This window comes from Leptodactylus fuscus, chromosome 8 (assembly GCF_031893055.1).
Source record: "Leptodactylus fuscus isolate aLepFus1 chromosome 8, aLepFus1.hap2, whole genome shotgun sequence".
Taxonomy (NCBI): Eukaryota; Metazoa; Chordata; class Amphibia; order Anura; family Leptodactylidae; genus Leptodactylus; species Leptodactylus fuscus.
In genome coordinates, this window is record NC_134272.1 from 63393821 (window position 1) to 63409095 (window position 15275).

The 15275-nt window shown below is 41.0% G+C and overlaps 1 protein-coding gene across 1 annotated transcript in view; it reads left to right on the top strand.

Annotated features, from left to right (window-relative positions):
- Nucleotides 1–3643: 3643 nt before the first annotated feature.
- The window catches only part of ZNF804A (zinc finger protein 804A), a 91820-nt gene continuing 80188 nt past the window's right edge, over nt 3644–15275 (top strand). Inside the window, exon 1 of the mRNA XM_075283798.1 lies at nt 3644–3957. Coding sequence (XP_075139899.1) covers nt 3853–3957 — 105 coding nt within the window. The 5' untranslated portion in view covers nt 3644–3852. The remainder of the gene's footprint in view (nt 3958–15275) is intronic.

Below are 15275 nucleotides of genomic sequence, written 5' to 3' on the forward strand. Positions count from 1 at the left end.
GTCTAATTTCTGTTGTTTGTTCTTTATGCACGGTCAAACGACTGGACCAATCTTCATTAAAATTGGAACATAGATAAATCAGACCCTTCTGAGGGTTTTAGACCTGGTTTCAGTTTTTTTGGACCTATCATTCCTGAGACATTCACAATAGCAAATATAGCACCACTTAAAGGATCTACCTCCATATCATATCACATGAACTGCATTAGCCCTATAAAAGTTGGCAGGTACATCACTCCTAGTAGCCTCAATTACATACAGCATTGTCAAAGGATTGCAGCTCTTTCTCTATCAGCCATTATCAGGGGACAGCACTCTTGTGACCCATATTAGCCAATAGAAGCTCATAGGTTGTTCATCCAGCAGGCAATTCAGTATCAAAATAGATACTGCATCTTATGGGGTGGCTTCTACTGTTTCCAAAGATGCCTTTCTCATTGTAGCTCCATTTTGCTGAAAATCAGTATTTTGCTCCTTTGCAAATTAACTGAAAAGGACTTTAAGGGCGTTTCTTCTCCTGCTAATGTTGCATTCTCTGCTCTAGATAATAACTCCTAATGGTCACCCAGTTTCTCCCCCCTCCCATTGTTTAAGTAACGTCTTCCACTTTTTCACACTTTGTCTGAAGTCGGGACCATTATCTAGAACAGAGAGTGAAGCTCTTGCATTAGAGACGCATCCCTAAATTCTATTTGCATAAGAATAAAACACAGATTTTTATGAAAATGGAGCTACAATGCAAAATAAGGAAGGTACAGTGGGGCAGTTATATAGTCTACTCCTATAGTCTCTTTTCAGCTAACACATAGAAGAATAAAATCCTGATTTTCATAAAAATGGATCAGCAATACAGTATAAGAAAGACATCCTTGGAAAGTGTAGAAGCGCTCTACAATGTACTGTCATTAGTCTGATACCAATTTTCCTGCTGACAAACTTTCTTTCAAAGGCATCACAAGATATGCAATGATCTAAGAACCCAAGCGAGGTGACCTCAGAGAAAGGACTGGTCAACTGATCTGCTTTGGTCCCATTAAATCTCTAGTCTATAAACAGAAAACAAGTCCTACATTATTAATCCCTCCCTGTACATTTTCATGGCCAGTCTTGCACAAACATTATACTGCGATATCTTCCCCTTCACATCTTGTAGACAATAGACCTAATTCCCACTTTCTGTTTTTGACTCCTCTGCTCCTGCCATATTATAATCCCACCTCCCCCACTTTGTTTAGCAGCTCTAATAACCCTTTGTAGACCACTGTTCCAAATCCAGTCATAGAGGGCTAGTAATCCGGCTGTGTCTTCTTTAGGGCTGACTTTTTGGTTGTTTCCCCTGGCAAATCAGTGTGAACTGATGGTTATCATATCGAGAGAGTGCCCGCATGCTGGAAAGAATAAGATTATAATTTTACATTACATTCTGACCACCCTGATGTGAATTGCAACTTTCCATTTGTTTTCTGAAATCCTTGTATAGCCAATTTATGGATTAATCTTAGGTTTGAGTGGACACTGGGGCTCCGGTTATTACTTTTGTGTCCTTGAATGTATTTTCGACATAGTAAAAATGTACCTAGAGCTGTGTTGGAAAGACACTCATATCTGTTTTATAGTACTATGTACTGATCTAGGGGTTTGTTTTGCATGTAAATGTGTAGGAAATACTGAAAATAGTCACATTTATTTAATAAATTTAATCACAGTACATTACAATAAGCGTAGCTTGGTATGGAAGGCTTACTGGAGCTTTTTTTTTTTTTTATCTACAATGACTTCATATTGTATCACCAGAAAATTAATTTGGATTTATTTTGCTCATCAGACTGGTGATCGGCTTTCCAAGGGAGAAACAAATGATAGAGACCTTGTGTTGTCACCCTATGGCTTACTGACCTTGTTGCTAGGTAACTGACCGATTGGACTCCAGGCCAAACCTGCTTAATAAAAAAAAATAAAGTTTGTTGATGTTCACACTTGCTGCATTCTGTCAGGAATTAGTTGGCGATTACATGCCTATATCCATATCCATGCAAAATCTATACGTGCCACTGGCAAGTCCTGATTGAAGTGAATGGGAGCAAAACTGTGGTTCCCTGGCATCACTGTTGCAGTGTACAGATAAGCTGTATATAGTGTACAGAGAAGCTATATACAGTGTACAGAGCAGTTGTATACAGTGTATAGTGATGGCACCAGGCAACCACAGCTCTGGTCCCAATCACTTCAATAGGAGCAGTATCAGAAATGTCAACCTGAGAGAACCCTTCACGGGGTGATTTATGAATGGCAAGTCAAAATGGCGAATGGCAAAAGTGGGAGTGGCCTTTTTAAGTGGCGTGGTCTTGATAAAAAGACGGTTACATATATCCAGACCTTACATAATATTACAACAATAATTGCAGTATTTCTTATTTATGCCATTTAATGATCTTTAAATATTGTAATATTTTTTCATATTATTATTATTATTATTATTATTTATGAACAGTACATTACTATTGTAGTTTGGTATAAGAAAAAACCTATTGAAACTAATAGAGCTTGTGGCTCAGTCAGTAGAGCAATAGCCTGGTTCGAATCCTCACAAATACCTAATGAAACAAATGAATACAATTAAAAGGATTGTCCAGGGAATAGAGATTTGAGGAAGGGGAAGCCTAAAAAACAAAAACAAAATAACCCCTACTCCCCTGACCCCCATGAGGTGACATCACAGAGCAGTGAATACTAATGGGCTGGCAGGTGAGAGAGACTTAGTGGTTCTGTGCTTAGCAATCCTACATTGTTTGCATTGTTGCCTCCCACACTCCAATGAGTACTTTCTTCATACTCACCTTCTCTGGTCCTGGTGCCTATGTCAGAGTGACCAGTGCTTAGGAGTGGTGGTTGCTCACTCCCCGTGCCCCATGGGTAACCAACAAGCGTTTCCATCATTACTAATGGATGTCCTCATTGCTTACAAGGGTCAGCAAGGTCGTGGTGTTAACCTTGTGTATGTCCCTGGAAAATTAGATTGTGAGCGCCAATGCGGCTAATGTGAATGCTGCCAATCTCTGTACAGCCTTATAGAATATGTTGGCATAATATAAACACATTGTCTATTACACCTTGCCAGGCCCCTCAGCTATATTGTCTCAGTTACATCATATCTGTCCTGAATTACTACATTGTATACTGTTATCAGTAAACATTTTCACATTGGACCTCTTTAAGACCTCCATCACCTAGACCAAAGAGATTTTCAATACTTCATTCCCCAGTGTAGACAACTATTCTGCGTTGCAAATTGTGGGTGGTGGTCTCAAAGATGTTTCATGGTATATAAAATCCTCTATATCTGAACAGTTCTTGTAAGTAGTAGCAGTCTAGACTTAGCCAGGAGGTTGCTAATGTGTCTGTAATCCTATAGCTGACCATGCTACACAGTGGTATCTATACATCTTCTGTACTAGATCCTGCCATGTATAGACAGTAAGTGAGCAGTCTGATGAACACATTGTAAGTGCAGTGACAATACAGAGCGCCTTCCATCCAGCAGATCAGAGCAGCGTGTGACATAAGCTCTCTCCTGACAGCTCTGTGTGTTTCAGTCGAGGCGCCTCCCTTCCATTGGCTCAGTTTAATGGAGCGACATAGCCCTCCCGTATAATAATAACAGTGCTTGTCAGGCAGCAGTAATACTGGAGCTCACAGCCCATCAGAGAGATCCGAGAGATCCTCAGGCAGCTGCACACACTTTCCTCCACTCTCCCTATAGACACCAGAACAGATCATCTCACTCTGCATTATTAGTCAGGACACCGCTGCCCGGCAGTTCGCACTGAACCTTGTATCGCATGTAATGGAGGGATGGAGTGCTACTACATTGTCATCAGCTCCTCGCACCTGAGCAACGGACACTTCCGTAACGTCAAAGGAGTTTTCCGAGGACCCCTCACTAGCAGCACAACTCTGGTGAGGAGCATGATTCCCCAGCATCTGCTGCGTGCCTTGTCTGTATTCCCTTCCCTTTCTATGTACATTGTGTCCAATGATCCAAACATTCTGCAGATTTTATATATTGGGTTTTATTAAATGACGTGATGTTAGTTACAGGTTTTACCTCCTGGGCTTTCCTTCTTCTTACATTTGACACTTGGATTTTTACTTTGCTTGGTGAAGTATTGGTGAATATTAATATACAATGTGTAGTATTTGACTGTTCTATGGATTCTATCTCAGACTTGTATACACATGTAGTAGGGCTCAGCTGAACTCATACGGTACTTGTGGTACTATATACTCTCTACATGCAATTGTGTTAGCTCCTATACCTAATGCAACAAAAGTTATATGACTTATTTACCTCTGCTACATACACATATATATTGCTGTATATTTTGTGTAAACTGGGAGCCATATGGGTGGAGACATTCCCATTTTTCAAATTATTTAAGAAGTTTGTAATATTGTAAGTTTTTACAACTGTATATACCAACTGCTATAGCAAATGTTCAGTATAACACTTAGTATCTCTCCACCACACTCTCTCTGGTCATATCAATATGTTGTCATTACATAAGATTCTCATTCAGCGAAATTACAATCTTCATAGGAATTTTTGGGTTTATATTGAGTTTATACTGTTTAACTTTCTAGTGTCTGTCCGAGAAGGGTCGAACTTAATGGACGTGTATCTTTTTAAAACTTTTTTTTGCTATTCTATCTATCTATCTATCTATCTATCTATCTATCTATCTATCTATCTATCTATCTATCTATCATCTATCTATCTATCTATCTATCTATCTATCTATCTATCTATCTATCATCTATCTATCATCTATCATCTATCTATCTATTACCTATCTATCTATCTATCTATCTATCTATCTATCTATCATCTATCTATCTATCTATCTATCTATCTATCTATCTATCCATCTATCTCTTTGACCACCTCTTGGACAGAGATATACTGTGACACATTTCAGTTCATCCATAAATTATACATACTGGCCATCGTCTTTGAGATGTTTAGAACTTCACTTTATCATATAGTTTTGTGTTGTCATCTCAAAGAAGTTTTACTGTATATTAGTAAGTTTGGTAAGAAGTAGATAAAAGTGCTTGAATCGGGCAATTACAATGGAAGTTAATACTGAGGATTATCCTACACTTCCTCAGTGGCTTTGTGCTGCACATTATACTATGTCTTCAACCTCATCCATTAGTTTCCAAGGGCTGAAGAAGTGTTGGGTCAGTTCTCAGATGCTTTTGAGTTCTTGAGGTTGTCACATACACACAAGGGAGAGCCCACGTGAGACGTACTTTATAACAGCCAAGAACAAAGAAAGGAAGGTCCAAAATAATGGAAAAATACAAAGTTTATTAGATAATAAATAATAATTTAATCAAATAGAAATGAACCCAACAAGTCACATAAGGACAGAAAAGAAGTAAAATACAATATTTCACTCTTCTGTTCTTGGATGACATTTTTCATGTCCATTTCTGTTTGATGAATTTATTATTGTCTAATAAACTTTGTATTTTCTATTATTTTGGAGATTCCTTTTTTTTGTTTTTGGCTGTTATAGGGGTCTTCTCACATGGGCTCTCTCTCTCTCTTCTGTGTATGTGAATTGAGATACTTGTCCTTGTCACACAACTTTTATTCTCATCGTTTCCAAGAGACTCCTACAACCAAAAGTTGCTGTAGAGCCTATGGCCCATATGAACTCACTATACGATGGCTTAGGTTGATACCATGAGACAAAGTAGTAATCTTTGATAATACTGCATAACTTTTAGGCTCCATTCTTAGAAAACTTGTTGATTAAAGTTACGTAAAAGAAGGGCTAGACATGCACAGAGTAATGTCACACAGGGGAGACCCTCACCCATTTCAGAAGTGTATTTACAGAGTAATAATACTACAATCCATTCATTGTGATATAAGTGCAGGCATAGACAACAGGGAATACTCTACACTTGGATATCTCTCAAATACTATTACAAGTTTGTAGCCTCTGTCTATGAATCCCTTCCTCTAATAGATGGAGATGTAATACCTCTAGAGAGTTACCTTGTGCTGCCGTCCAACCTGATAAGCTTAGCGAGCCCCACTAATAGAAGTGATGGCTGTGATGTGTCTTGTACAATGTCTCCGAGCTCATGATGAATGTCTCTAATAACAATAGTTATTAGTAAGGGCACAAGATGCAGAATGACTTTTATCCATGCCAGCCATGTTCTTCACCTCTGTACGGCTCTGTTCACATCTGTTTTGGACTTTCCATTGCAGAGTTTGTAAGATAAACTGCATGTTCACATGACGGATCTGATGCTGATTTTGAGGTGGATTCTGACCTAAAATCTGTGGCAGGTTCTGTTTGAGTTTCGTAGACAGAGATTAGACCAGGACACTAAAAAAATAACTGTCCTGATCAATTTTCTCAAAGATTTTGAGACCAAATCAGTCACAAAGACCACAGTGCAAGAACCCCTGCTGATCAGATCTATACGGCACTGTGCCATGAGAAGCTGGAAGGCCAGAATATGAAGAGGAATTTCAGGTGGACATCTGCCGATTCCTCTTCATTTTCAGCTATGTGAACATACCCTAACACTGCACACATCACAGTGACAGAATCAGAAGAGCCCCAATATAAGGAGCTGAGGGAACATAAAAAACACTGTTACTTACCTCTCCTGCAGTCTTGGGGCGTATTTGGTGACATCCCAGATGTCACTTGGGCCAGGCTGGTGTCATTATGCGTTGCAACGATGGCCTGGCTCAGGTGATGTCCAGTGGAGAAAGTCCAAAGCAGTAGGGAGTGCACTGGAGCCAGTGAGAGGTAAGTAACAGTGTTTTTTATGTTTGTATCCTCCCCCGGGTCTCCAATCATTATACTTTGGGGTCTGAAAAAAAACGGAGAGTATAATAATTGTTCATGGTTGGTCCACTATGGGGCATAGTAGTGTGTGCAGGCACCATGGTGGGGCATAATAGTGTGTGCAGGGGCCATGGTGGGACATTATGCCATGTGCAGGACCGCTATGGGACATTATACCATGTGCAGGGGCCGCTGTGGGACATTATACTGTGTGCAGGGGCCGCTGTGGGACAGTATACTATTTGGAGGGGCCACTATGGGACATTATACTGTCTGGAGGCCACTTTGGGACATTATAATGTGTATAAATGGGGTGTTATACTGTCTGGGGGCCAAGAAAGGGGGCACTATGCCATGGGAGCAAGTCAAAAGTTTGCTGGGGGGCCCAGTCTTTGCTAGTTACTCCACTGATAGTCGCAGTGAGTTATCCACTGCAAACTCACTGGTGCCCAACTCAATGGCATCTAAGGTAGCTGGATTGTGGATACGATATAAACAGATCTCATCCACATGCTACAACTATAACCAGGAGTGAAAACTGACCTGCTCTCCGGCTTCGATTATTGCAAACTTCAAGCTTAGCAAAATAAGAGAACTGTAGTGATTTCTAAAGAAAAAAAAACATGGATGGTTTGTGCCATGGCAGCATTCAAGGAAACATACTGCTGAATTTTTCATACACAAATTTAACAGTCTGTTGTCCAGTGTGGCCACAATCTTAAGGTTGTTGGAGTCTTAAATATTGTACGTGCCTCAGCCTCTTCATTCTTATGATCTTTAGAGAATCCTTGCAGTCAGATCCTTATTGATTAGTAAGTGATGAAATATTCTCCCTATATGCCATCACTTCAGGCCGGCTTCATTGGGGCGATCCTGGACCAGACTCTGATCCGGGCTGAGCTCATTCACTTTGCTGGTGCTATAAAATACATAAAAATCTGTAAAATTCGCAGCATGGGACCCCAGCCTTAATTTTGGGCTAAGGCTAGCTTCACAGTACTGCTTCCAAAAGAAACACGTACAACGTTTTCTTATTTATTTACAACCAACTCCTGGTTTCGAAGAGAGCATGCAGCATGCGCTATAACTGTGCCGTAACTGCATTGTGTGAACCCTTCCTTATTCCAGTTCTATGCTCTTCCTTATTAATAAACCTTCCTAGTGTGCGGGTCTTGGCGAATTTAATGTGGTGAATTAGAAGAATAAACATATTCTATGCAATTTTCAGATGTGGGCATTGTACGGTTGCATTGCGGTGTTCCACATGTATATTGGGAATACAATCCTATTTATTGTTTTACCGCATCTACCCAGCAGAAACCCAAGTCAAGTGTTATGGATTGAACAGCATTCATTACTGACAAATAATTGACCCGTCGCACACTCCTGTCACTCAATATATGCTGGAAATGGAAGTCTCCTACATATCAGTGGTATTAAAAGGAATTGTATATCCCACAGTCATGTCTTTGACCTCAGACTTTCCTGCTGATGTGCACCCATACCGTCCAGCATGGGACTTGTAGTTCTGTGACAGATGGAGAACCACAGGTTGGTGACTACTGCTCTAAAATAGCAGCGATACACCGCCATATAGCCTCACAATGATCAGCTCCGTATCTAATGATCACACATTGTGCTATGGAGTCAGGTTCGGACTTGCTGGGTGAGGTATCCAGCTATAGCTGTAATACAGTCTGACAATGGTTTTCACATTTACAGTATTATCTCCAATAGTAGAAGCTTTCTAAATGATATTACCATAAGAAGCCAACTAGTGTTTCAGCCTTGGCGGCCATTAATGGAATTTGCTGAAGTGCTACTTATTGACATGTACTATGTGATACTTATACCAGATATGTCACGTACTAACACACTACAGTGAGAGGTGACTAAGAACCCTGGAAAACTGAGGTGACATATTAAGAGTTCGTATAACACGCAGGCCATCATCTGTAAGAGGACGTTAAGATCTTAAAGGGTTTGTATGACATTTTTAGAAATGACTTGGAATGGGTTCAAAAATAAAATTAGCAACACTCCGATACCCCTCCAAGCTCTTCCCATCCTGCATAAAGCCCCCAGTTTGTCTCTACTTTCTGTTCCCTCTGACATACAAGGATCCTCGTGACTAGGGTTGAGCTGATCTTGAGATTTCAGGATCGATTTTAAAATCCGATCATTTCCCAGCCAATCCCAATCGTGATCGTGAAATTTGCTCGATCACCGATCGGGATCCGATCTTTCCCGATCCCGATCGCTCAACCCTAATTGTATATCATATATACAGTGGGGTTGAGCCAATCTTGAGATTTCAAAATCCGATTTTCAATCATTTTCCATCCGATCCCAATCGTGAAATTTGCTCAATTGACGATCGGGATCCGATCTTTCCCGATCCCAATCGCTCAACCCTACTCGTGACCCACCATAGCCAATAAACGGTTAAGGAACATTTACCTGGACCAAGAAGTAGAGAACAAAGGGAGCCAATAGAACAAAAGCAGATGGAGGTGAAGCCTCACTTCATCATCTGTGAGGTGAGTATTGCTTTTAGTGATGTGCAAAAGTTTTAGGTAGGTGTGCAAATGCTGCAAAGTAAGATGCTTAAAGATTTAAGGTATAACCTTTGCCCTTTGGAGGAAGAGTCCTAGAAGTGATGATTTGGCTTCCAGAGATATAGCCCTGATCTCAACACCATCCAGTTTGTCTGGGATTACATGAAGACATAGAAGAATTGGAGCAAGCTGACATCCACAAAAGATCTCTGCTTAGTTCTCCAAGATGTTTGGAACTAGTCCCTGCTGAGTCTCTTCAAAAAGTGTCTGCAATTGTACCGAGAGGACAGTAAAGGGCAAAGGTCACACCAAATATGGATGTGACAAAAACATTCAGTGAAATACTAACATTTTTATTTCTAAAAGCATTGTTAATATGTAGCATTGCGGACACCAATGGTGTCCGCAGCAGAGGTCCAACATGTGTTAACCCCAGGTTCACTAAACCTGGCTGCTGTGCTATTACAGTGCCATGCTACCGGTACTTAGCCTCCTGCTGAGTCCGCTTGACCACACGGTGGGTCGATTAAAGTCAGTGGCTGCTTTCTTAGAACCTATTCAAGCAATCGGCAGGGGTCACAGGAGTCAGACAGGTGCCCTTCTAAGTTTGGCAATTGGCTCAGTGATTTCCTATTACACACCTGCGACATACAAATACCCCTTTGGAGTTAACATTTTATTTTTCTCTGCATTTCCCCCCTAATGACTGTTAAATAATGTATTTGCTCTGTCTTGGGGTTGCTCTCAGAGGGCTAAAGTGTTATGTGCATTCATTTAACACTAAACTCGAAGCAATGTCACCATTAGAAGTAGCGGGTGCTGTTTGCCTTGTGAAATATTACTTGCTGTGGTGCATTAGTTTCAGGCACATGTTAGTCAGAAGTGCTATGCGGTTGGTCAGTGGGATATTGTGGTTAATTATCCATTTGATTTATTCATAAAGCCGGAGAATGTGGCTGTTGTTTTGTTGAATAACTATAAAAAAATATGTCGTTTCCAAGAGGACGCCATTTTAACCTCGAATAATTGCTTTATCTTCTGTATTGTGTTGGACAAAGCAGATTCTAAAGACTAATTCTAAAGGAAAATGGATTGCAGATGAGATCATAGTATTTTGATTTTGTGTGTTTTTTTGTATATTTGCGCAGTTTTATATGATTGTTATGTATATGAGCTAATAGAAGTAGGTTTGGGGATTTTAACCTGGCACTACCAAATGTGATGCTGGGATAAAGACCGCAAGGATGACACCTTTTACTCGATGAGGCACAATATCACTGTGCTTACAGGTCTGCTTTAATAGATTAGGTGGCCCAGTTCAAATGTTTTGTAAGTAGCCCCCCACACACACACACACACAATTTCAATTTCCCATAACTAATCCCCACATAAGGTCCCATCTCTTCAGTAACCAATATTCCACGAAAGAACAAAAACAAAGAATACTCAGCTAACGCGTTTCCCGCAGGCTTGCCTGAAGCCTTCAGCTGAGGGAGTCCTCTAAACCTTAGAGCCCAGTGCTGATGCACCTCTTGCCCTTTTGTTAAAGCGACTATAACCCAGCATGTACATTCTTACAAACCCTGGATTTCCTCTGATTCAGATTCATTTGCCATATCTTGACATGGAGATGATGAAAGTTGAATGTGGATCATGAGCAACATTAACCATGGGACATATAATAGATGAATTTGCATTTTAAAATGTGATTGTTCCAGTATATGTGATATAGTGTGATTGTTCTATTTATATATTTGTCACTTGGACCAACCTCTTGTGTCTGGTTCCCTGCCAGCACATTACACAGCCATTGGTCAAATATTGGGGCATATATGTCCATACTTTGCACTAAAGCATCTAAAGCTATAAATCCCTGTGGGAATACATCATGTCCTGTACACCAATTTTCTGATGTAGGGGGATGATATTGAGTCACATGTTTCGCTCAAGGCTCTTTCTTGCACCAAATATGCACCTCAAGCCCCAATCTGCACTTCGCCCACCACATTCTGCGTATCTCGGTGTTGCAGGACAGGGACTAGGGCGGTGACACCTTGGCCTGATCTATAGCTTTCCATTCTGACACCAAGACCTGAAGAGACTGCAGCCAGGAGGTAAAATGGTTTGATATCCGAGTTACATCCATTAAAAATGTATCAGTGGGTTGGGTCAAAAAAGAAAGACAAATGAAATTCATCCATTTTTTTTTTATCAGTCCATTAATAATGGATGGAAATAGAACAGAACAAATGCAAAACGGACATAAGAGTAGGTGATCACTGATGAATGTAACAGTCTTTAGGTCTGTCAAAAAATGGCACTGTTATGTGAATAATGTTATGACCCGGTCTTCGCTGTCTCAGCCTGTTAGGTTCAGGAGTGGAGTGTCTGAACAGCATTCTGCACGTGAATTGTCTGATGCATGGCAGGGGTATGTTCACACTGGACATCCGGTCTCTGCCGTTGCACTTTTGCGTGGATCGTGCGATAAGCTGCACCGCTGATCATTGCTGTAGTGTGTTGGCCTCTGAAGGGGTTAAGTTTCTCTGCTGTGCTAGGACTCTATTCAGGTTGTAGGTGGTTCAGGGTTCGGCTATCCAGTTGGCCTTCTGAATACTCCTGCTTCTGGCTAATTGAACTCCGCTTTGCAGACTGTCAGATGCCGGTCTTAAACTTCAGTTTCCTGTGTTTCAGAAATGGTCTGTCTGCCTGACGCTGGGTTCACACCTGCGTCTGGGGTCTCCGTTCTGTGGTTTCCGTCTTCTGCATGCCAGAAGACGGAAACCACAGACCGGGTCCGGCCGTGCGCGGCGGTGAGCGTTTTGCGCTCTCCGCTGCGAAACCGGATTTTTTTATCCGGACACAGAGTACTGCATGTCCGACTCTGTGTCCGGATTATAAAACCCGGTTTCGCGGCGGAGAGCGCAAAACGCTCACCGCCGCGCACGGCCGGACAGCTTTCTCACCCATTCAAATGAATGGGTGAGAAAGTCTCCTGCAGGTTTCCGTATCCTGCCTGTGTTTTAGGCAGGAAACGGAAACCTAAGTACGGAGACAGGGCCGCAGATGTGAACGAGCCCTGAATCTGCTTATTCACCTGTGTCTGAGTCTTGGCCCATTCAGCCTTCCTTACGGCCTATTCATACTATCCGGGTATTTACTAAGTATTGAGCTTATTGATCAAAGCCTAGTTGTTCCGGGTGCAGTGAACCCTAGCCTTTTACTGTTTGGATGTTTGGACCTTTTGTAGGGTTTTTTGTGTGTGATACTAAGTTCTGTTTATCCTATCCCTTTGCATAGTGTCAGTTTTCTGTGTTTCACATTTATTTTCTGCTCTATACTTTGTGTCCCCTCATATTCACCCTTATTCCAGTCGGACCTCTATGGGGGGGCTTTTTCTGTATCTACCTCTCCTTCATAAATGTGAAACAAGTCAGGGGTTTCTGTTTCACTTGTAGGTGACTTATTTCTCCGGCTGTGTTCGCGCCCACTCAGGTCATTTAGTCGGGGCCATGGCTACTTCTAGTGTGCAAACCAGGGATTATTAGTATTACACACAAGATATTCCAAACGCCTCTTACTCTTGATTTTGTTTTTTTCTTTTGTGTTTTCCCTTACAATTGACTGAGACGTTATCTCAGGGGCGAGCCCATGGTCAGAGATTCCCAGACCATAACAAATAAGGTCTAAGGTTAAGGCCGCACGTTGCAAAGATATTCCTGTGGTTTTTTGAGCCAAAGTCAAGAGAGGCTTCAAAAGGAATGGGAAATATTATACTTCTCTCTTCTGCTAAATATATTCCTTTATGTGGCTTAAAAAAACAGTAAAATGTGCAAAAAATGCAGAGTTTACGGAAATACTCCGTTGTACAATAGGGTTTTGCGTAATCTCATCCACACAATGCATAACTCCACAAAATATAGGGACAGTTTATATGAGGTATGGAAGGTAATAGAGATGAGCGAATACTATTCGAAACTAGAGTTTCGAATACCTCGCTCCCATAGAAATGAATGGGAGCTGGCGAACAGCAAGGGGTTAAGCGCCGGCCCCGCACTGGCCGCTCCCATTCATTCCTATGGAGCGAGGTATTCGAAACTGCAGTTTCGAATACTATTCGCTCATCTCTAGAAGGAAAAAATAAAACACAGAGTAAAAAACACAAGTGTCTTACTGTTTTTATTTCTTCTCCTTTTCTACCATGTTTTTTTAGTAGTTTTTCTATAACATGTGGGCTTAGCCATAAAGAGATTTTCTACAGCTTCAATATTGATAGCCTGTTTTTCGGATAGGTCATCAATATCAGATCATCATCTCCATGTGAACATACCCTAATATTGATGATCAATATTAAAGTCCCAGAAGACCCCTTTAAATGATAACATTCATGCAGACACCATTAAGAGGAGCTAAGGAACTTCTAACCTGCTTATGATAAACTGAACGCAATATACAATAAGGCAGATTTATTAAACTGTTTAAGGCCCCACGTAACTAAATGTGGCGTTTTTCATTGAATTTCGCATAGTTTTCCTCTGCAGACTTTCTGCTGCTAGTATACCTATACGGAAACCGCCTGTGTTTCCAAAGGTATAAATGACATGATGCGATTTCCAAAAATGCCTGTGTTTTAGAATTCACAGCTTTTAAACTGCAGATTTTTTCCGTAATGTGTGGATGGGATTTGCCGGAATCCCATTCCCTTTGCAGGTACTGTAAAACACAGTCTTCTTGCAACATGAGGCTTCAGCCTTAAAGATAATGTGTCTTAGGCTAGGACCCTACGTAGCAAGCCACAGTCAAAAAGCACTGCGGGAAAAAACGCAGTGGAAACGTATTGGCGATTTTTTTTTTTTTTCCTGCAATGCTTTTCACAGAAAGTGAGGAAAATGAAAAGAAAGAAGAAAAATCTGTGCACTTTCTGTTTCAATCATTTCTATATGGAAAATGGCAGCATTTCCATAGGTATAACTGACATTCTGCGATTTACAAAAATGCTATAGTTTTTGAATTCGCAGCATGTCCGCTGCGGATATTTTTCTGCAATGTGTGCATGGGAATAGCCAGATCAGTTTTGAGACGTTTACACTTTGTGGGGCCCCGGCCTAAGTGTAAGTGTGATAAGGTCAAAGCCGCATTTATGACTAATTAACCAATAATCCTGGGTAACTGTCGTTGTCTTAATTAATTAGGCTGAGTGCCAGCAGTAAGGAAATGACACCAGACTCACTATGTTGGTATTAGTTCCTCTCTCAACCAAGGAGGAAATACTGACGCGCTTTTATTAAAACAACGTGGGGTTAAATAGTATCAGAGAAAGGAAGAGAGATAACAACAACGTAAGTTTTCATATTCATTCCTGATTGGTATAGTACATCTCAGTCAAACAGAAAAAGTTTTAGCAGTTCCATATATAGCCAACTACTCCTGTTCCTGCGTGGTAACCTTAAGGAGCTGTCATCTGGCAGCAAGTCAAGCATTTGTTTTTCTTGCACCCATCCTAGATGCAGGTACCATCTTATCATATAACATTATGGGGCTTTAGCCTTAAAAAGGTTTACCAATTGGGACAAGTTATACCTTATCCGCCAGATAGGAGAAATTGAGAATAGTGAGCGTGTGCAAATTTAATTCCCCTTTAATGAAGAGACAGGTGGTTGTCACAGGGTCGGACATTGTGCCCATAGATCCATTCTACTGAATGGGAGTGCTGGAGACAGCCGAACTATAGTACTCAACCATCTCTAGCACTCCCATTTATATTAATGGAGCTGTGTGTGCACTGCACGACCACCAGAAGACCACCATGTCATTCAGTAAGGGGGACAAAACAGAA